At 40.6% G+C, this 20,049-nt stretch overlaps 1 protein-coding gene across 1 annotated transcript; it reads right to left on the bottom strand.

Annotated features, from left to right (window-relative positions):
- Positions 1 to 18,000: 18,000 nt before the first annotated feature.
- LOC138909100 (uncharacterized) lies at positions 18,001 to 19,236 on the bottom strand. Its single transcript, XM_070200219.1, has 3 exons — positions 19,013 to 19,236; positions 18,847 to 18,969; positions 18,001 to 18,733 (listed from the first exon to the last, which is right to left on the bottom strand). The coding sequence occupies exons 1-3, from the start codon at positions 19,234 to 19,236 to the stop codon at positions 18,001 to 18,003; spliced, it is 1,080 nt and encodes a 359-aa protein (XP_070056320.1).
- Positions 19,237 to 20,049: the final 813 nt, after the last annotated feature.

Below are 20,049 nucleotides of genomic sequence, written 5' to 3'. Positions count from 1 at the left end.
CTTGCAAAACCCTCCTTTGAAATCTTGAAGAAATTTCTTGAAGATCTATGTATTTTATGGAGGATTGAGTTAGTTTTAGGGAGGAATTAATGGAATGAAACACAAAGTTAGTAGGGACTACTCACCTTGAAGATGGGGGGGGGGGGGAGTTGGAGGTCTTGAGAGAGTGGAGGAAAACCCCAAAATTCGGCCAAGAGAAATGGAGTAAAATAAACCCCAAATGAGTATATAGTGTTTCGGGCGCCACAGGTGGCGTGGGGCGCTGCCTGTGGCACTAGTTCCAGAACCTAAAACAAATTCTAGTGCAAGTGATAGCGCCCCACGCTACCCTGGGCGCTGGCGATGGAAAATCGTTTCTATTTTTCCCGAAAATGGATATAACTCTCTCATACGATGTCCGAATTCGATGATTCTTTTTGCTATGGCTCCGTAATTTCCATACGGACCTAATGCTTTAATCAAAACTGAATTTGGAGCTCATTTGATTAATGTGATACCATTTATGCTTGAAGAAACGACGTCGTTGAAACACTTTTGATGTCAAAATAATGCGGTTCCACCCCATAAGTCTCCTTTGATACTCGAATACGTTATTCCCGAATACCGTTGTCGCACTTTAAAATATTAAATCATTAGAAATTTTTAACGGGGCCTTACATAAGCAACCCTCCTAAAGTCTACAATGACCTAACCACAACACATACTATTAGCTGTCAAACGTTTGCCATACCTTCACAGTCTGCAACCAAGGAACAATTTGTCTCTGAGAACTCTCAGTCTCCAAATCCCTAGAATACCAGAATCACCGTATCCGATCCCAACTCGACCACTCAAGTCACTGACACATCGTTCATACACAATCATTCCACGAGAAATACTTCCAAAATTCTTCTGTGCCACATAGCAAAATCTGAACATCAGCAGTCGACCGACCAGGCGAGTACCTCAATACCAATGAAGCATCTGTAAGTCAAAACACAGGGCAGCTTCTGAAATTTGCACCCTTCACAGGTAATACCAAGTAGTAATAGCATTCATCTAAACATCTGAGACCGTCCATACTGTCTAAAATTCATGACATTCCCTTCTAAACTGAACCGCAACCTAGTACATGCAAACCTCAATCCCACACGACGCACCACATCTGTCATGCCATTATATGAAAACATGAAAACCCCATCATCAACTCTGAGTCATAAGTAGAATACATATTCGATCAATCAGAAACCTTCCACTTTATCCAATCCATGAGAAAATCATAATACGCAACATACTCCTCACGCTGGTAGAAAATATCCATCTCAAACCGTGGTAGAAATCATCGAGAACTCTACGAAACCTATATGCACATAACCAAGCCATCAAAACTGAATCCTTCTAATTCAACCAAGTCACGCAGGTTGCCAAACCCAAGATCATTGCCACAAAACACCTATAGAGACCCGCCACATCATAAGAACCAAAAGAACTGAGCATACCATTACCATACTTATTCAACCTACTACCAAGTTATCCTATTTTTCTCTGAATTTCTCCTGAATTGCCTTCAAGTTAACACTTCCCCTTTCCAGAATACCACGATCCTCAATAAAAACTCACCACACAAGATCCCACTATAAAACCACATCGCCCTGAGGCCCATAAGCCGTTGTATTCCCTCTTAAGCACCCCAAAGTACCACAACCGAGATACCCACTCCGAGGACACCTTATGTGAATCTGAAGCTGTTTCTTTAACCTTTCTGATACTAAAATGTAAAATTCATATTGATACAGAAATACTGTCAGTCCTAACACCACTCAATGCAATCTCAGATCTTAGCCTTTTTACAAATTTCCGAAATTCCTCAAATGCCACATATGAATCTTGAATCAATTAGAACCTTCTCGAGAGTCATCCACCATATTCTAATCTCAAATGCACCGCACAAACAAGCCGAACGACCTATGCCCCATTATCACACCAACACCCAAAGAAGTAACCCCATCATAACGCAACCGATTAAATCCCTACTCCATGCACACTACATCCGTCATGAATAACAAACTCAAATCATTCCATGATTTACACATATCCTCAAAACGTAATACATAATGCATCATAAAATTTCCTTACTCGAGTCATCCTCAAAATCAACATCTTCAAGTCATAACCGATCCACAAGTATTGCCCCAGACCAAACTAATATAACACATGCGATGAAATTGTCGATAGTAGACTCCCCCGCTTGGCTCAAAGCCATAGATCATAATACCTGACAACCCACAATACCTTTACTTCACAATTGCCACGATCTCTCACCAAAATTCAGCTAAATCCTTCATGAACTCATATATCACTAATCATATAATACCTCAACTCATCTTCTAAGCTCACATTCATCCCCATGACAATCAAGCCAACTTCCTCAAGTGATCCAAACTCACATTGCAACACATATAACCCACTGATAGAAAGAAACTCTCCACATAATCATCATAAGAATCACATGCTCAGAACATCCCGTAGGGGATAACCCTCCTGGTTAGCCTTAAACTGACATCTCTCTATGCCCTTCCACGGTCACAACTACTACGTAATCAGTTAATCTTCTCGAGTCTGAACTCATCAACAAGACATGAGAATCTACTTCATTCCACAAATGTACATCGGGAAGATCTCTCAACATACTCATAACTCAGAATCGTACAACACATCAAGACAGAGATCAAGCACCCAATAGTCCTTTTCACATCCCAAGCAAACTCTTCTCATCACTTCCAAGCCATCTGAACACATCCCGCAGTCACATAATATCATGACCCGGAATTACCAACCTCGGGACCGTGATGGCGCCTAACATCCACTTGCTAGGAAAGCCGACTTTAATAAACAAATTAACCAATTTTAATAATAAATTCATAGTAATGACGATAAACGGGAAATAGCTTTAAATTTAATGCAGTGTGAATATAAGCAACGTGATACTAACTACTCCCAGAAATCCGGAGTGACTAGTACATGAGCAACTAGAAGTCTACAAACATAGTTTAAAATAAATACAATTGTTCGAAGGAGATAAACAGTAACGTCAAGGTCTGCGAACGCCAGCAGATCTACCTCGAGTCTCAATAGTGAAAGTGATCCGAGCCAACGCACCTCTAAGCACCACTGGGACCGATACCAGTATCTGCACAAAAAGTGTAGAAGTATAGTGTAAGTACAACCGACCCAATGTACTCCATAAGTGTCGAGCCTAACCTCGACGAGGTAGTGACGAGGCTATGACAAGACACCCAACGTAAAAACCTTGTACAAATATATATAAAGTAGCCAATACACAAGTAGAACAATGAAATATTAACTGGGAGGGGACATGCGAAAGGGGAGATATCATTAAAACTGCAAGTACAAAATCACAAAATAACTTCTTCCGAAATAACAACAATATAACCAAGTAAATCATCAAATAAGAAATCAGACAAGACAATGATATGAAATGGCACTGCATCACACTTCGTGCTTTTACTTTCATCCTCACCATGTAATATCATGAATATAATGGCACGGCATCACCCTTCGTGCTTTTACTCACCGGCACAGCGTCACCCTTCATGCTTTTACTCTCAAATCTCTCAATATATGATAATGAATGCAAATAAGGTACGGCAATACCCTTCGTGATTCTCTCTCTTCCTCACCAAGCAATAATACAAATCCGAATAATAAAAATCAAGGCGGAAAACAATTTCACTTCAAATATAGTGCCACGATATCAAACTCAACTTTCAAAATATACAACATCTTTGAAATAGATAATAAATACAAAAGAATCATTTAAAGAAATAATAATCTAACCTAACATGGATAACATGATTAACAAAATAATTTAATACAAAGAAACAATTTTCACCCTCATGCTTTAACCCAATGAAACCGCATATATACTCGTCACCTCACATATACATTGTTCCCACACATAAAACACATAGCAAATAGACCAACAAGTTCTAATCCCTCAAGTCAAGGTTAACCGTAACACTTACCTCACTCTGCAATGAAATCAATGCGAATTAGCCTCCAAACCAATCAAATCTAACCTAATATAGTTCAAATAATTCAAAATAAGCTTTAGAAATTACCCATGAGTGAAAAAGATTCAATCTTTAATAACTTTGGAAAAAGTCAACAAAAGTTAAACCCGGACCCGCTTAGCCAAAACCCAAAATTCAGACCAAAACCCAATTATCCATTCACCCCCGAGCCCAGTTATGTGATTAGTTTCGAAATCTGACCTAGATTTGAGGTCTAAATCTCAATTTCTCAAAATCTCCAATTTCTACCATGAAAAAGTATAGATTAATGGTTAAAATCAATGGGTGTTTGTGGAAATGTAAGGAGACAAGTTAAAATCTACTAACCTATGAAGTTGGCATGAAAAACCTCTGCAAGATCACCTCTAGGCCGAGTTCAAACTTGAAAATGATGAAAAATGAGAAGAATCTTGATTTTGGGATGTTTTAAATCACTACCGTTAGGTCTTCTTCACGTTCGCAAAAGACCTGACGCGATCGCGAAGCACAACGGCCCGAATGGCCTTCATGTTCGCAAAAGACCTGACACGATCATGGTGGCCTCACCCACATGGCCTTCGCGTTTGCGAGCCTAGGCTCGCGTTCGCATAGAGTATTAGCCCAGTCTTCCCAGAACCCCCATAACCCATCGCGTTTGCGTGAGTATGGTCGCGTTCGCGAAGGGTAATCCTTCTAATGCTTCACTTCGCGTTCGCGACCGCTTTCTCACGTACGCATAGAAGGAACTCTTCCCCATCCCCATTTCCCCTTCACGATCGCGAAGCACAAATCACCAGACACCAACAACAGTCAAAAACTAGATTTTTCCTAAGTCCAAATGGTTCGTAGCCTATCCGAAACTCACCGGAGCCCCTCGGGCTCCAAACTAAACATGCACACAAGTGTAATAACATCATTCGAACTCGCTCGCGTAATAAAAACACCAAAATAGCACCTAGAACTACGAATCAGACATCAAAATACATGAAATTTTTAAAGAAACTCAAGAGCTTCCAAATTCACAGCCGAGCGTCCTAATCCTATCAAATCAACTATGTTTTGCACCAAATTTTGCAGACAAGTTTTAAATAGTAAAATGAACCTATACCAAGTTCCGAAACCGAAATTCGAACCCCGTAGCCATAAAGTCAACCTACGGTCAAACCTAAAAAATCTTTAAGCCTTCAAATTACTAGTTTTTAACAAATCAAGTCTAGGACTTCCGAATTCAATTCCGGGCATACGCCCAAGTCCAAAATCACGATACAGACCTACCGGGATCGTCAAAATACCGATCCGAGGTCATTTATACATAATGTTGACCGTAGTAAACTCTAGTCATTTTTAAAGCTAAAATTCATATTTTCTTTAATTTTTCACATAAAATCTTTTCGGAAAAAAATACACGAACTATGCACGTAAATCGAGAAACATTAAACGGAGATAATCAAGGTCTCGAAACATGAAAATAAGTGCTAGAACTCAAAATGACATATCGAGTCATCACATTCTTCACCTCTAAAATAAACGTTCGTCCTCGAATGGACATAGAAAGGTACTTGGATTGGTGAAAAGGTGGGGGTATCTACTCCACATATCAAACTTGGAATCCCATGTAGCTACCTCGATCGGCTGATCTCTCCACTGCACTCTAACAGAAGGATAACGCTTAGACCTCAACTTCCGGACTTGCCGTGCTAGAATGGACACCGGCTCCTCTTCGTAAGTCAAATCCTTGTCCAATTGGACTTAGCTGAAATCTAATACATGGGACAGATCACCGTGATACTTCCGGAGCATGAAAACATAGAACAACGAGAGAACTACTGATAAGCTAGGTGGCAATGCAAGCTTGTAGGACACCTCACCAACTCTCTCGAGGATCTCAAAGGGTCTGATATACCTAGGGCTCAACTTGCCCTTCTTCCCGAACCTCATCACACCCTTCATGGGTAAACTCGGAGCAAAACCCTCTCTCCAACCATGAATGTAACGTCACGAACTCTTCGATCGTCATAACTCTTCTTCCTAGATTGTGTTGTACAAAGAAGATCCTGAATCATCTTGACCTTCTCCAAGGCATCCCAAACCAAATCAGTACCCAACAAACCGAGCCTCTCCCGACTCTAACTAACTAACAGGCAAACAACACTGCCTCCCATATAAGGCCTCATAAGGAGCCATCTGAATACTCGATTGGTACCTATTATTGTAGGAAAACTCTGTAAGCGGCTAGAACTGATCCCAAGAACCTCTGAAATCCATAACACAAGTGCGAAGCATATCCTCTAATATCTGAATAGTGCGCTCGGACTGCCCGTCCGTCTGGGGGTGAAATGATGTACTCAACTCAACTCATTTGCCTAACTCACGCTGTACGACCCTCTAGAAATGCGATGTGAACTGCGTGCCCCGATCAGAAATAATGTACACCGGCACATTATGAAGATGAAAAATCTCGCGGATATAGATCTTAGCCAGCTGCTCTGAAGAATAGGTAGCCGCCACCGAAATGAAATGCGCCGACGTGGTCAACCTATCCACAATGACCCATACTGCATCAAATTTCTTCAAAGTCCGTGGGAGTCCAACAACAAAATCCATGGTAATACGCTTTTATAATGAAGCAAACCGCCAGGCCTCTGATGCTCGTACTTCACCTGCTAGAAATTCAAACACCGAGCCACATACTCAACGATATCTTTCTTCATTCTTCTCCATCAATAATGATGCCTCAAATCCTGATATATCTTGGCGGCACCCAGATGAATGGAATACCACGAACTATGGGCCTCCTCAAGAATCAACTCACGAAGCCCATCCACATTGGGCACATAAATCCGACCCTGCATCCGCAACACCCCATCATCTCCAATAGAAACCTTCTTGGCATTACCGTGCTGCACTATGTCCTTAAGGACAAGCAAATAAGGGTTGTCATATTGATGCTATCTGATGTGCTCATACAAAGAAGGCCGAGAGACCGTGCAAGCAAGAACCCGACTAGGCTCCGAAACATCTAACCTCATGAACTGATTGACCAAGGCTTGAACATCTGATTCTAGCGGTCTCTCACCAACTGGAATATATGCAAGGCTACCCGTACTCACAACCTTTCTACTCAAGGCATCGGCCACCACATTTGCCTTCCCGGGATGATACAAAATGGTAATATCATAGTCTTTTAACAGCTCTAACCACCTCTGTTGTCTCAAGTTGAGATCCTTTTGCTTAAACAAGTACTGTAGACTCTGATGATCTATGAATACCTCTCATGACACGATGTAGAGGTAACGCCTCCAAATCTTTAATGTAGGAACAATAGCTGCCAACTCTAAGTCATGAACAAGGTTATTCTTCTCATGAACCTTCAACTGCCAAGATGCGTATGCAATCACCCTGCCATCCTGCATCAATACTGCACCAAACCCAATAAGCAATGCATCACAATACACAGTGTAGGATCCGGAACCTGTAGGCAACACCAACACTGAGGATGTAGTCAAAGCAGTCTTGATCTTCTGAAAGCTCAACTCACACTCATCGGACCACCTGAATGGGGCACCCTTCTAGGTCTATCTAGTTAATGGGGTTGTAATAGATGAAAACACATCCATAAACCGGCGATAATAACCTGCCAAACCCAGGAAGCTCCGAATCTCTATAGCTGAAGTAGGTCTAAGCCAGTTCTGAACTGCCTCAATCTTATTAGGATCCACTTTAATGCCCTCGGTCGATATAACATGCCCTAAAAAGGCAACTGAGTCTAACCAAAACTCACACTTTGAAAACTTGGCATATAACTGACTATCTTTCAAAGTCTAAAGTACAATCCGAAGATGCTACTCATGCTCCTCTTAACTGCAGGAGTAGATCAAAATATCATCAATGAAGATGATCATAAAAGAATTCAAATAGGACTTAAATACCCAATTCATCAAATCCATAAATGTTGCAGGGGCATTTGTCAAACCAAATAACATCACTAGGAACTCATAATTGCCATACCGAGTCCGAAAAGTTGTCTTAGGGACATCCGATGCCCTAATCGTCAACTGATGGTAGCCAGATCTTAAATCCATCTTCGAAAACACTTTGTCACCCTGAAGCTGATCAAATAAGTCATCAATCCTCGGCAACGGATACTTGTTCTTGATAGTGACTTTTTTCAACTGCCGATAATCAATACACATCCTCATCGTACCATCCTTCTTCTTCACAAACAATACTGGTGCACCCTAGACACTAGGTCTAATGAATCCTTTATCAAGAAAATCCTGCAACTGCTCCTTCAGTTCCTTCAACTCAGGAGGGACCATACGTTATGGTGGAATAGAAATGGACTGAGTTCCCGGAGCCAAGTCAATACAGAATTCGATATCTTCGTTGGGTGGCATCCTTAGAAAATCTATAGAAAACACCTCCAAAAACTCATGCACAATTGGTACTGAATCAATGGAAGGAACCTCCGCGCTAGGATCATAGATATAGGCTAAATAGGCTAGACATCCCTTCTCGATCATATGCTGAGCCTTCACATAAGAAATAACCCTGCTGGTAGAATGGCCAGGAGTCCCCCTCCACTCTAATCGAGGTAACCCCTACATGGCTAAGGTTACCACCATCTTGTCGTGATAGTCCAATATAGCGTGATAAGATACAAGTCAATCCATGCCCATAATATCATCAAAGCCCACCATATCAAGAAGTAGGATATCTACACTAGTCTCAAGGCTCACGATAGAAACCACGCACAAGCGATAAATACGATCTACAATAATAGAATCTCCCACATGTGTGAACACATATATAGAGCACTCAAAGAATCAAGAGGCATAAGCAAATACGAAGCAAAATAGGATGACACGTAGGAATAAGTAGAGCCCGGATCAAATAGAAATGAAGCATCTATATGGAAAACTGGAACAATACTTGTGATGATGACGTCAGACGACTCGGCCTCAGGTCAAGCTGGAAATGCATAAAAATGGGGATGGGCCCCATCACTCTGACCTCCGCCTCTCGGAAGGCCTCTAGCTGGCTGGCCTCCACCTCTAATGGCCTGACCCCCCACCTCTGGAAGCCTGAACCCCACCTCTAGATGGCTGAGTGAGCGGTGAAGCAACTGGTGCCGCAACCATGGCACGAGAACTCTATTGTCATATGTCGCCTTGTGACCTAGGGTAAAATCTAGCAACGTGCCTCAGATCTCCACAAGTATAACAAGCCCTCAGTTGCTGTGAATGCTGACCCTGGAACTGGCCCTGTCAACCTGGATAACCACCTTGATAACTCTAGATTGGAGAAGCACTAATAGGAGTTGATAGTGCAATGTAGGCTAGCTGCTCAGGATAAGGCATACAATGTAACGAACCGACCAGTCATTTTATATAATTGTACCCCGTTTACCATTTTGATGCTTCAAACATGTGTGTTTATGGTTTTATGACTTACAGTGTTGATTAGTTTTGTTTCGGAAAATTTTCAAGTTGACTTGGACTCTTTGATTCTTAGCTTAGATGCTTAAGTTGTTCATGTTGACTAATGGTTGACTTTTGTGAAAACGATCCCGGAACAGTATTTTTATGGCTCCGATAGCTTTGTACCGTAATTTTGGACTTGGGCATATGCCCGAAATTGAATTAGAAAGTCTGTAGGTTGATTTGTATTGTTTTGCCGAAAATTGGCAATTTGAAGTTTAGAAGTTTGAACGTAGTTGAGTTTTATCTATCGGGTTCGGAACTTGATTTTGGGACTTGGAATAGGTTCGTTATGCTATTAATAACTTGTCTGCAAATTTGGTATCATCTGGAGTTGATTTGATAGGATTCAAACGCTTAGTTGCAATTCTAGAAGTTCTTGAACTTTACTTTAAAATTCATGCATTTTGGTGTCTGATTCGTAGTTCTAGACGTTATTTTTGTGTTTTGGTCATGCGATCATATGATATTTTTAGGCATGTGTGGATGTTTGGAGGGGTGTGAAGCGCATATAGCCTTTGTGAGGTATGTCAGTGATGATACTCCTACCGTTAAGTCAGTTCCGGTAGTGAGAGATTTCCCATATGTGTTTCCAGCAGACCTACCGGGCATGCTGCGTGATAGGGATATTGATTTTGGTGTTGACCTGGTGTCGGGTACTCAACCCATTTCTAGTCCACCATATCTTATGGCACCAGTGGATTTGAAGAAGTTAAAGGAACAACTTCAGGAGTTGCTTGATAAGGGTTTTATCCGGTCGAGTGTTTTACCTTAGGGTGATCCAATTCTGTTTGTGAAGAAGAAGGATGGTACTATGCGTATGTGTATTAATTATAGGCATTTGAACAAGGCTATATTGAAGAACAGGTACCCATACATCGCATTGATGACTTATTTGACCAGCTTTAGGCTGCTAGAGTGTTCTCAAAGATTGATTTGGGGTCAGGGTATCATCCGCTGAAGATTCGGGATCCAGATGTCCTTAAGACTACTTTCAGGACTCGGTATTGGTCACTATGAGTTCCCAGTGATGTCATTTGGGCTGACCAACCCCCAGCAGCATTTATGCAGCTGATGAACAGTGTATTCCAGCCATATCTTGATTTATTCGTCATCTTGTTTATTGAAGACATCTTGGTATATTCTCGTAGCCGGGAGGATCATGAGCAGCATTTGAGGATCGTGCTCCAGACCTTGAGAGAGAAGAGGTTATATGCTAAATTCTCAAAATGTGAGTTCTGGCTTGGTTCGGTGGCATTTCTGGGTCATGTGGTGTCTAGTGAGGGGATCAAGGTAGATCCGAAGAAGATTGAGGCAATTCAGAGTTAGACCAGACCGTCTTCAACTACTAAGATCCGAAGTTTTCTTGGTTTGGCCGGATATTACCGCCGTTTCGTAGAGGGTTTCTCATCCATTGCTGAACCTTTGACTATATTGACCTAAAAGGGTGCTCCTTTTAGATGGTCTGATGAGTGTGAGTCGAGCTTTCAAAAGCTCAAGACTACATTGATTACAGTCTCAGTGTTGGTGTTGCCTACATGCTCGGGGTCTTACACGGTGTATTGTGATATGTCATGTATTGGGCTTGGCGCAATGTTGATGCAAGACGGTAGGGTGATTGCTTGCGCGTCTCGACAGTTGAAAGTTATTGAGAAGAATTATCTGATGCATGACTTGAAATTGGCAGCTATTGTTCATGCATTGAAGATTTGGAGGCACAATCTGTACGGTGTCTATGTGAGGTCTATACCGACCACCAGAGTCTCCAGCATCTGTTTAAGTAGAAGGATCTTAATTTGCGGCAGCAGAGATGGTTAGAGATGCTGAAAAACTATAATATCACTATTTTGTATCATCCCGAGAAGGCCAATGTGGTGGCCGATGCCTTGAGTAGAAAGGCAGAGAGTATGGGTAGTTTGGCATACCTACAGGTAGCAGAGAGGCCACTAAACATGGATGTTCAGGCCTTGGCAATCAGTTTGGCAATCACTAGACATGGATGTTCAGGCCTTGGCAATCAGTTTGTGAGACATGGGGTGTTACGGATGTTCAGGCCGGATATGTGTGCCCAATGTGGATGGGTTGCGTGATTTGATCTTTGAGAAGGCCCATAGTTCACGGTATTCTATTCATCCAGGTGCCGCTAAGATGTATAAGGATTTGAGGCAGCACTATTGCTGGAGAAGAATGAAGAAAGATATAGTGGAGTATGTCGGTGCTTGAAATATGAGAAGGTGAAGTACAAGTATCAGAGGCAGGGCGGTTTGCTTCAGAGATTTGAGATTCCCGAGTGGAAGTGGGAGCGTATTACCATGGATTTAGTTGTGGGGCTCCCACGGACTTTGAACAAATTTGACGCAGTATGGGTGATTGTGGATAGGCTGACCAAGTCGGCACATTTTATTTCGGTGGTGACTACCTATTCTTCAGAGCAGTTGGCTCAGATCTATATTTGTGAGTGTGCCGGTGTCCATTATCTCCAATCGAGGCATGCCGTTACATCACATTATTGGAGAGTTGTGCAGTGTGAGTTAGGCACACAGGTTGAGTTGAGTATAACATTTCACCCCTAGACAGACGGATAACCCGAGCGCACCATTCAGATATTAGAGGATATGCTACGTGCATATGTTATAGATTTCGGAGGTTCATGGGATCATTTTCTACCGCTTGCAGAGTTCGCCTACAACAATAGTTACCAATTGAGTATTCAGATGGCTCCTTATGAGGCCAAATATGGGAGACAATGTTGTTCTCTAGTTGGTTGGTTTGAGCCGGGAGAGGCTAGGTTGTTGGGCACTGATTTGGTTCGGGATGCCTTGAAGAAAGTCAAGTTAATTCAGGATCGGGTACGCACAACACAATTTAGGCAGAAGAGTTATGCTGATCGGAGGGTCATGATGTAGCATTTATGGTGAGAGAGAGGATTTTTCTCCGGGTTTCACCCATGAAAGGTGTGATGAGATTCGGGAAGAAGGGCAAGTTGAGCCCTAGGTATATTGGTCCTTTTGAGATCCTTGAGAGAGTTAGTGAGGTGGCCTACAAGCTTGTATTGCCACCCAGCCTATCAGCGGACCACCCGGTGTTCCATGTTTCCATTATCCTGAAGTATTTATGGTGATCCTTCCCATCTATTAGATTTCATCTCAGTCCAATAGGACAAGGATTTGACTTATGTTGAGTAGCCAATGGCTATCTTATACAGACAGGTCCGGAAGCTGAGATCAAAGAATATTGCTTCAGTGAAGGTTCAATGGAGGGGTTATCCGGTCAAGGAGGCAACCTGGGAGATCGAGCACGACATGCGGAGTCATTATCCTCACCTTTTTGTCACTTTAGGTATGTCTCTATGCTCATTCAAGGACAAGCGTTTATTTTATGAGGAGGAGAATGTAAGGACCTGATCGATCGTTTTGTGTACTTGAGCCCCGTTTTCCCTTTTGATGCTTCACACATGTGTATTTGTGATTTTATGACTTACGGGATTGGTTAGTTTCGTTCCGGGAAGATTTTGGGTTGATTTGGACCCTTTTGGTTCTTGGCTTAGAAGCCTAAGTTAGCAATGTTGACCAAAGTTTGACTTTTATGAAAATGACTCCGGAATGGTATTTTTATGGCTCTGCTAGCTTCGTATTATGATTTTTGACTTGGGCGTATGCCCGAAATCGAATTCGAAGGTCCCTATGTTGATTTGGCTTGTTTTTTCGAAAGTTGGCAATTTGAGGTTTAGAAGTTTTCCCAAGTTTGACCATAAGTTTATTTTTGGATATCGGGTTCAGAATTTGGTTTTGGGACTTGGAATAGGTCTGTTTCGCTATTTGGAACATGTCTGCAAAATTTGGTATAACTTGGAGTTGATTTGATAGGATTCAGACGCTTGGTTGAAATTCTAGAGATTCTTAAATTTTTTTTTTAATTCATGCATTTTGATATCCAATTCATAGTTCTAGATGTTATTTTTGTGTTTTTATCACACGAGCGAGTTCGTATGATCTTTTTAGACTTGTGTGGATGTTTGGTTTGGAATCCCGAAGGCTCAGGTGAGTTTCGGACGTGTTTCAGAATGATTTGTACTCAAATACAGGTTGATGGTGTGTTGGTGCTGCAGTTGTCGCAATTGCGAGCACCAACACGGCAATTGAGAACATGACAGGGGGGACTCAGGTATCGTAATTGCAATACCGAGTTCGCATTTGCAATGTCTGGACATAGTTTGGACAGGTCGCAATTCCTACCATTTTGTCGCATTTGCGAGGAGGAAAGACTTCACATTTGCGAAGTCTGTGTCGCAATTACGACACCTCCTGGGCTTGACACTTGCCGCATTTGTGAGATTTTCTTTGCAATTGTGAACCCAGTGTCGCACTTGCGAGATCTTCAACTGAACAAAAGGTTGGAAAGTCAGGATTTCATCTCATTTTCTCTCATTTTAGAACCCTAGACTCAGTAGGAGGCGACTTGGAGAGGGGATTTTCATATACAATTATTGGGTAGGTGATTCTAATCAATTTACAATAATATTTCATGATTATATACTAGATTTAATATCAAATTTGTGAGAATCAAAGAGGAAATTTGGGGATTTTTCCAAAGTTTTGAAAAATGAAATTTAGATTTTGAGAGACGAGTTGGATTCAGATTTGAAAATAAAACACTTATATAGACTTGTGGGGTTATGGATAGTCAGAATCTACCCTTGGTTTCGACCGGACAAGCTGGGGGTTGACGTTTGTTGACTTTTGGAGAATTATGTAAAGAGCATAGCTTTATCTATCGTAATTGGTTTTCCTTGCATTGTTTGATGATATTAAGTCATTTTTGGTTAGATTTGAGCCGTGTGGAGGCAAATTTTAGGGGGAAAATCTATTTTTGAGGGTTGATTTGGCCTAGTTGAGGTAAGTATCTTGCCTAACTTTGTGTAATGGAACTACCCCTTAGGATTTGGGTTGATTGTGTTATTTATACTATGTGGAAGATGTGTACATGAGGTGACGAGTGTGTACGTCGGTTGGATATGGTATTTTGAACGGTTTAGACTTTTAGGATTTTTCCATGCATTTAAATGAATCTCTTATTGCATGTTATATCTTTCATTGTTAAATTTACTCTCACATGCTCTATTTGACGTTGTTAGCATTTGTTTTATCTTTTATTGTTGTGATTGCCCTTATATGCTTTAGTTGGAGCCGCTACCTCTCTTATTGTCTTGTTACTTCTTTTATTGTTGAATTACTCTTACTTGAAGTTGTTATTTCGTGGAAATATCTTCTTGCTGGGTTATTGATGTTGAAGTTGTGAAGCCATTATCACATTGAGGTTGAGGTTGTTCATTGTTGAGATATCTTTCCTTGTTGAGTATTCCTCATTCATTTGTTATTGAGATTTTTATACACATTGTGGTTGAGCCATGGACTATACGTTGTGGTAATAATGAGCTCGAAACACACATCTAAATTATGCTCACTAATCAAATATAGTATAATATAATATCGTATCCACATGGATTGGATTTAAACAGTATTCTCGTAGTTTCTAGCTTGGTTGCTATCCAAGATGATCAAAAATTGAGATTTATAAGATGTCTAACTAAAATTAACTAAGAATCCAAAGCTATTGACTAATGACAGTGGAAACAAGGAATAAGCAAAGAAGTTATCAGTGGGAGAAAATAGGGGTTGATAGGATAGGTGCAAGATAATTGTTTGGGATCTAACTCTAGACAATTCACTTCTAATGTTCAAGCGAGTCTCTCGAATTCACTCAATTATTAGTTCAAACGTTCAGTAAAAACTCTTCTCTCGATTAAGTCTTAACCTGACGAGATGAACCAATTTAAGCAAGTGAAGATATGCAAGAATTCGTAGTGGATTGGTCTTTAGAAAAACCTCTTTCGATTATTCTCCCAACTAGGCTTAATCAATGATTCAACTAGCCTCTTTCGATTACTTAAAAGAATCTATGAACTCAACCAATAATATAATGCAAAGATATCACAAGTTATGCCTCTCTCGATTACATAAACAAATGACTATAGATGCAACAATTAATTAATCTAAAAACAACTCAATACATAAAACTAGAGTTATAATCTACAAACAATCATCAATACACCAAATCCATCATACCCTAAATGGAACTACTCCATAGATGTAGAGGAATTCATCACAAATAAAGTTAAAGTACAGAAAAACATAAATTCAATCTAAACTCGTGTCTTGAGTGAGGAAGGAATGATGAAATCCTTGTGCTCGTGTTTTTCCAACTCCTTCTTTGCCTCATTAGGTCGAATATGTGTCAAAAGTCCAGAAAATAACGTTTATTCATATATTTATACCAAGTAGGGTTGGGCCCAGACGAAATCACCTTTTCTTAGCTGAAATAGGACATTTACTCTGTAAAAATTGCACAGGCGCGCCGCATGGGGCGACGCGCCATGCGGGGAAACAATGAGGATTATAAGGGAGCTACACAATTGACAACAGGCAGCATTTGTACAGCCACGGCATACCACGCACCACCCCACGCGCCGTGACTATGTGAATTTCTCAGAGCTTGGCTTTTTGCTTAATTTTTGAAGTCCAGACGTGGTTATCGAACCCCGAACGCGATCCCGGCTTAATCCTTTGGGCTTTTACTCAGACTTCAAAGCTCAAAATAGCTCGAATCAGCTCCATAAATCTACATAACTCAGAATCACTCCTACAAGGCATAAAACACACAATAAGTGCAAAACACTACCAATTAAAGCTCAACATACAAATAAAGTGTAGTGAATTAGAGTGCAATAAGTGACTAAAACACAAGATTATAGCCTACCATCAACACCCCACACTTAAACCATTGCTCGTCCTCGAGCAATCAAACTACACTTCATATAGATACGATCTTTTTCAACAACTCTCATAACTCATCACACCAAGAATAATTAAAACAGATTAAGCACAATATCGTAATATCCTCTCCTCTAGATTTGACTCAAAAGCACCACACATTTTTTACAACCCGCTCACTTACTCTAACATAAAGGTCAACGACATTACCTTTCCTTCGTGAATCAAGTGCCCTCACACGACAATAGGGAGTAGTTCCACACACAATAAAATTTAAGAACAATTAGGAACTCACGAGAGAAAGAACTCACTCTCAGAAGCAACATTCATATGACACAAAAGACGTACCATAGGCTTGCTCGTAGTGTACTACTCTACTAATTCAGCTCATTCAGTCAAGGATCAAGTAGGACTTCATTTGGTTGTAATGTAGGCTGCGGGATGGGTAGGATACATTTAGATATAAGAGTGACTACACCTCCCTAAGTACTTAAATACATACAATTAACCATTCAAAACCCCACACTTATGTCAAACCATAACTCCACCTTCACATCAATATACATCAACTCCCTACTTCTTTAAGCACAATACATCAACAGTTACCACTATCAAGGAATATTTTTCACAATCATACAATTATTATTTTTTTTATTTTCATTTTCAATTAAATGCACCTTTCTCCTTAATTCAATAGTTCCAATCAAAAGCCAAACCAACCACCCCACACTTCACTTTTACAAAGTTCATAACAAATTCAAGTGCTCACGAGAGGTACAAGGTTCAAATAGATGGTCAATTCAAACAAATGGTTAGGGCTTGTAATGTGGTTGCCAAAGAAATAGGATTACATGCTTAAAAGGGTTAACTAAGATACATAAGAATTAGGTGGGTAAAACCATATAACTGGCTCAACAAAAAAATGCCTAAATCATTTCCAAGAATGAATAAAACTACCATTCCGCTTTGCAAACACACGGGACAAGTTCTAGACATCAAATGAAAATAACAAAAAACCTCACATGCACATGGCACATAACTCACTCAGGATCGGACTATCAAGACACTCTAGTCAAAGCAGTTAAGCAAAGTTAAGATCATACAAATTACGGTACTTATACAAGAGTCAAAAACTGAGCCTAAGCGTCACAACTAAAGTACTCACTATTCTCAAGGCATAATAAAGTTAAGAGATATTAAGATATTGCCTTTAATTCATATCACAGCACAAGGCTTCCTACTCCTGAAAAAATAAAAACTACTACTAACTACACCTGATTCAAACAAAACTCTTGGAAAAGAACCACGACAGAAAGAAAAACCAAGGGGGAATTGTTACACTACCTAACAAAAAAAAAATCTTTTTGTCTTTTTCTTTCGACTTTAATCCCTCAAGCAACCTGTCGATGATATCCATCATCGGGAAAATCAAAAATTTTAAAATTTTAATGTTTTTTTCCAATTTATAAAACTTTTATGTCTTTTTCAGTTTATTTTCTATCTCTAACTACTACAACTAAGAAAAAAGAAAACTAATATACATACAAACATACATCCCCTACCCCACACTTTAAGTTGTGGCATGTCCCCATGACACACAATTAAAAAGCATAAGATAAAGGAAACTTCCCTGAATATCTAGTCAAGGTTAGAGTCAAAGTCGGGCTCTATTACTCGCGCCCGAACTAATGTGCACATCCATGCGGACAGCTTCTTCTCAGCCTTCTTTGGGTACACCCCACACTTATCTTTCTCACTCACTGCAACCTTCTCTTTCGATCCCTTCACTTTTAGCTCAACACTTGCAACTGGTTTGTCCTTTTGTGTCCCCTTTACTACATTCATCTCAAAAGTCATAGTCTCCTCACCCACTCTAAGCATGAGTTTTCTCTCGTGTATATCTAGTATCACTTTACCCGTTACTAAGAATGGTCTTCCTAGGATGAGGGGGGCCTCCTTGTTTTCCTCCATATTCACCACTATAAAATCCACAGGAAATACGAACTTATCCACCCGAACTAACACATCTTCCATAATCCCCTCGGGTATTATAGTCGTTTGGTCAACAAGCTGTAAAGATATGGGTGCAGACCTTATCTCTCCAATCTCCTTCTCTAGTTTCCTGTAAATAGATAGAGGCATCAAATTAATTGAGGAACCAGAATCACATAAAGACTTATCAAAATTAATAGTTCCTAAAGAGCAAGGTATAGTAAAACTCGCTGGATCTCCACACTTTTGTGGGAGTTTGTTTTGCAATATTGCGCTGCAATGCTTGTGAGCTTGACCACTGTGGTCTCTTCTATCTTCCTCTTCTTTGTAAGGATCTCCTTCAAGAATTTGGCATAAGCAGGCATTTGTGAGAGCATTTCTGTGAATGGTATGTTCACATGAATCTGTTTTAGCAGATCCAGAAATCTTCCAAACTGCTTGTCTAGCTTTTCTCTACTTTGCTTTTGAGGAAAAAGTAGAGCAGACATATACTTGCTCTCCTCACGTTCCTCCCTTATTGAGTTTTCATCCTTCTTTTTCTTCTCAGCTTTCATCTGGCCTTTCTTCTTCTTATCAACTTCACTTTCCAGTTGCTCCCCACTTTCTTTTTCAAATCTCACATAATTTTGGATTGGGGGTAAGATCTTTCAACACTTGCCCACTTCTCATTGTTACAACATTCATTGTTTCTTTGGGATTTCTTTCAGTATCAGCGGGGAGAGTTCCTGAAATCCTCTCAGACAATAGAGTTGCATATTGCCCAACCTGTCTCTCCAGATTTCGAAAACCAGTGCCTTGTTCTTTGATAGATGCTCCATGTTCCCGTATAGCTGCGCTATGAGTTTCAAGCCTCTCATCAGTTTTCAGAATAAAGGCCTTCATGAAATATTCTATGCCTAACTGAATGGGCTGTTGAGGCTAAAATTGTTGCCTCTACTGATTCATAAAGTCGGGAGCTCCTTGTCCCTGGGGTCTGGGGTTGTTTTGTTGCCATGCATTCACAGTACCCCCCAGGTGAACTCCATGAAAAATCGGGGTGCCTCTGACCCATTGGATTATAATTTCCCACAGCATTCACTTCCTTAGTTGAGGCTTGACACTCATGAGTAGGGTGTCCTCTTCCGCATATATCACAAACTGCGTGAGGCTCATTTTGTATTGAGACTAAGGTCAACTTTCGTATTTATTTAGCCATAGCATCAAGTTGTACCAGCACAGATGTATTAGCATCAACTTGGTGAACACCAATTGATCTTATTCTTTCAGCACTCTCAGAGGGTCACTGATTAGCATCTTCAGATAACTCATCAAGAATTGTAACTATCTCCTCTAGAGTCTTCTTCATCAAAGGGCCTCCAACTGCATTGCTCAATGTTCTACGTGAGGCGGTGTCAATCCTTCCCAAAAATCCTGGAGTTGCATCCAGAGTTCAATTCTGCTATGTTGACACTTTCTAACTATCTCCTTAAACCTCTCTCATGCTTCAAACAGTTTTAGTCTCTTTCTGGCAGAAGTTATGGATTTCTCTTCTAATCTTGCCCGTCTTAGCTGAGGAAAAATATTTATCAAGGAATTTTCTGGTCATCTCCTCCCAAAATATGATTGATCCACTGGGAAAACTCCGAAGCCACTCATTAGCATCATCTTTAAGTGAAAAGGGGAATGCCCTTAATTACACTGCATCTTGTGACACCC

The sequence above is a fragment of the Nicotiana tomentosiformis genome, chromosome 1, assembly GCF_000390325.3.
Source record: "Nicotiana tomentosiformis chromosome 1, ASM39032v3, whole genome shotgun sequence".
Classification (NCBI taxonomy): Eukaryota; Viridiplantae; Streptophyta; class Magnoliopsida; order Solanales; family Solanaceae; genus Nicotiana; species Nicotiana tomentosiformis.
This window is presented reverse-complemented; position numbering and strand designations above follow the sequence as displayed.

Bases quoted from the DNA above. Each gene is read 5' to 3' on its own strand.
- LOC138909100 (XM_070200219.1), bottom strand. From the start codon at position 19,236: ATGAAGGCCTTTATTCTGAAAACTGATGAGAGGCTTGAAACTCATAGC. The intron at 18,970-19,012 runs GCAAGTGTTGAA...AAATTATGTGAG, and splicing joins GTTGTAACAATGAGAAGTGG to ATTTGAAAAAGAAAGTGGGG. The intron at 18,734-18,846 runs GTATATGTCTGC...TACCATTCACAG, and splicing joins GAGGAACGTGAGGAGAGCAA to AAATGCTCTCACAAATGCCT.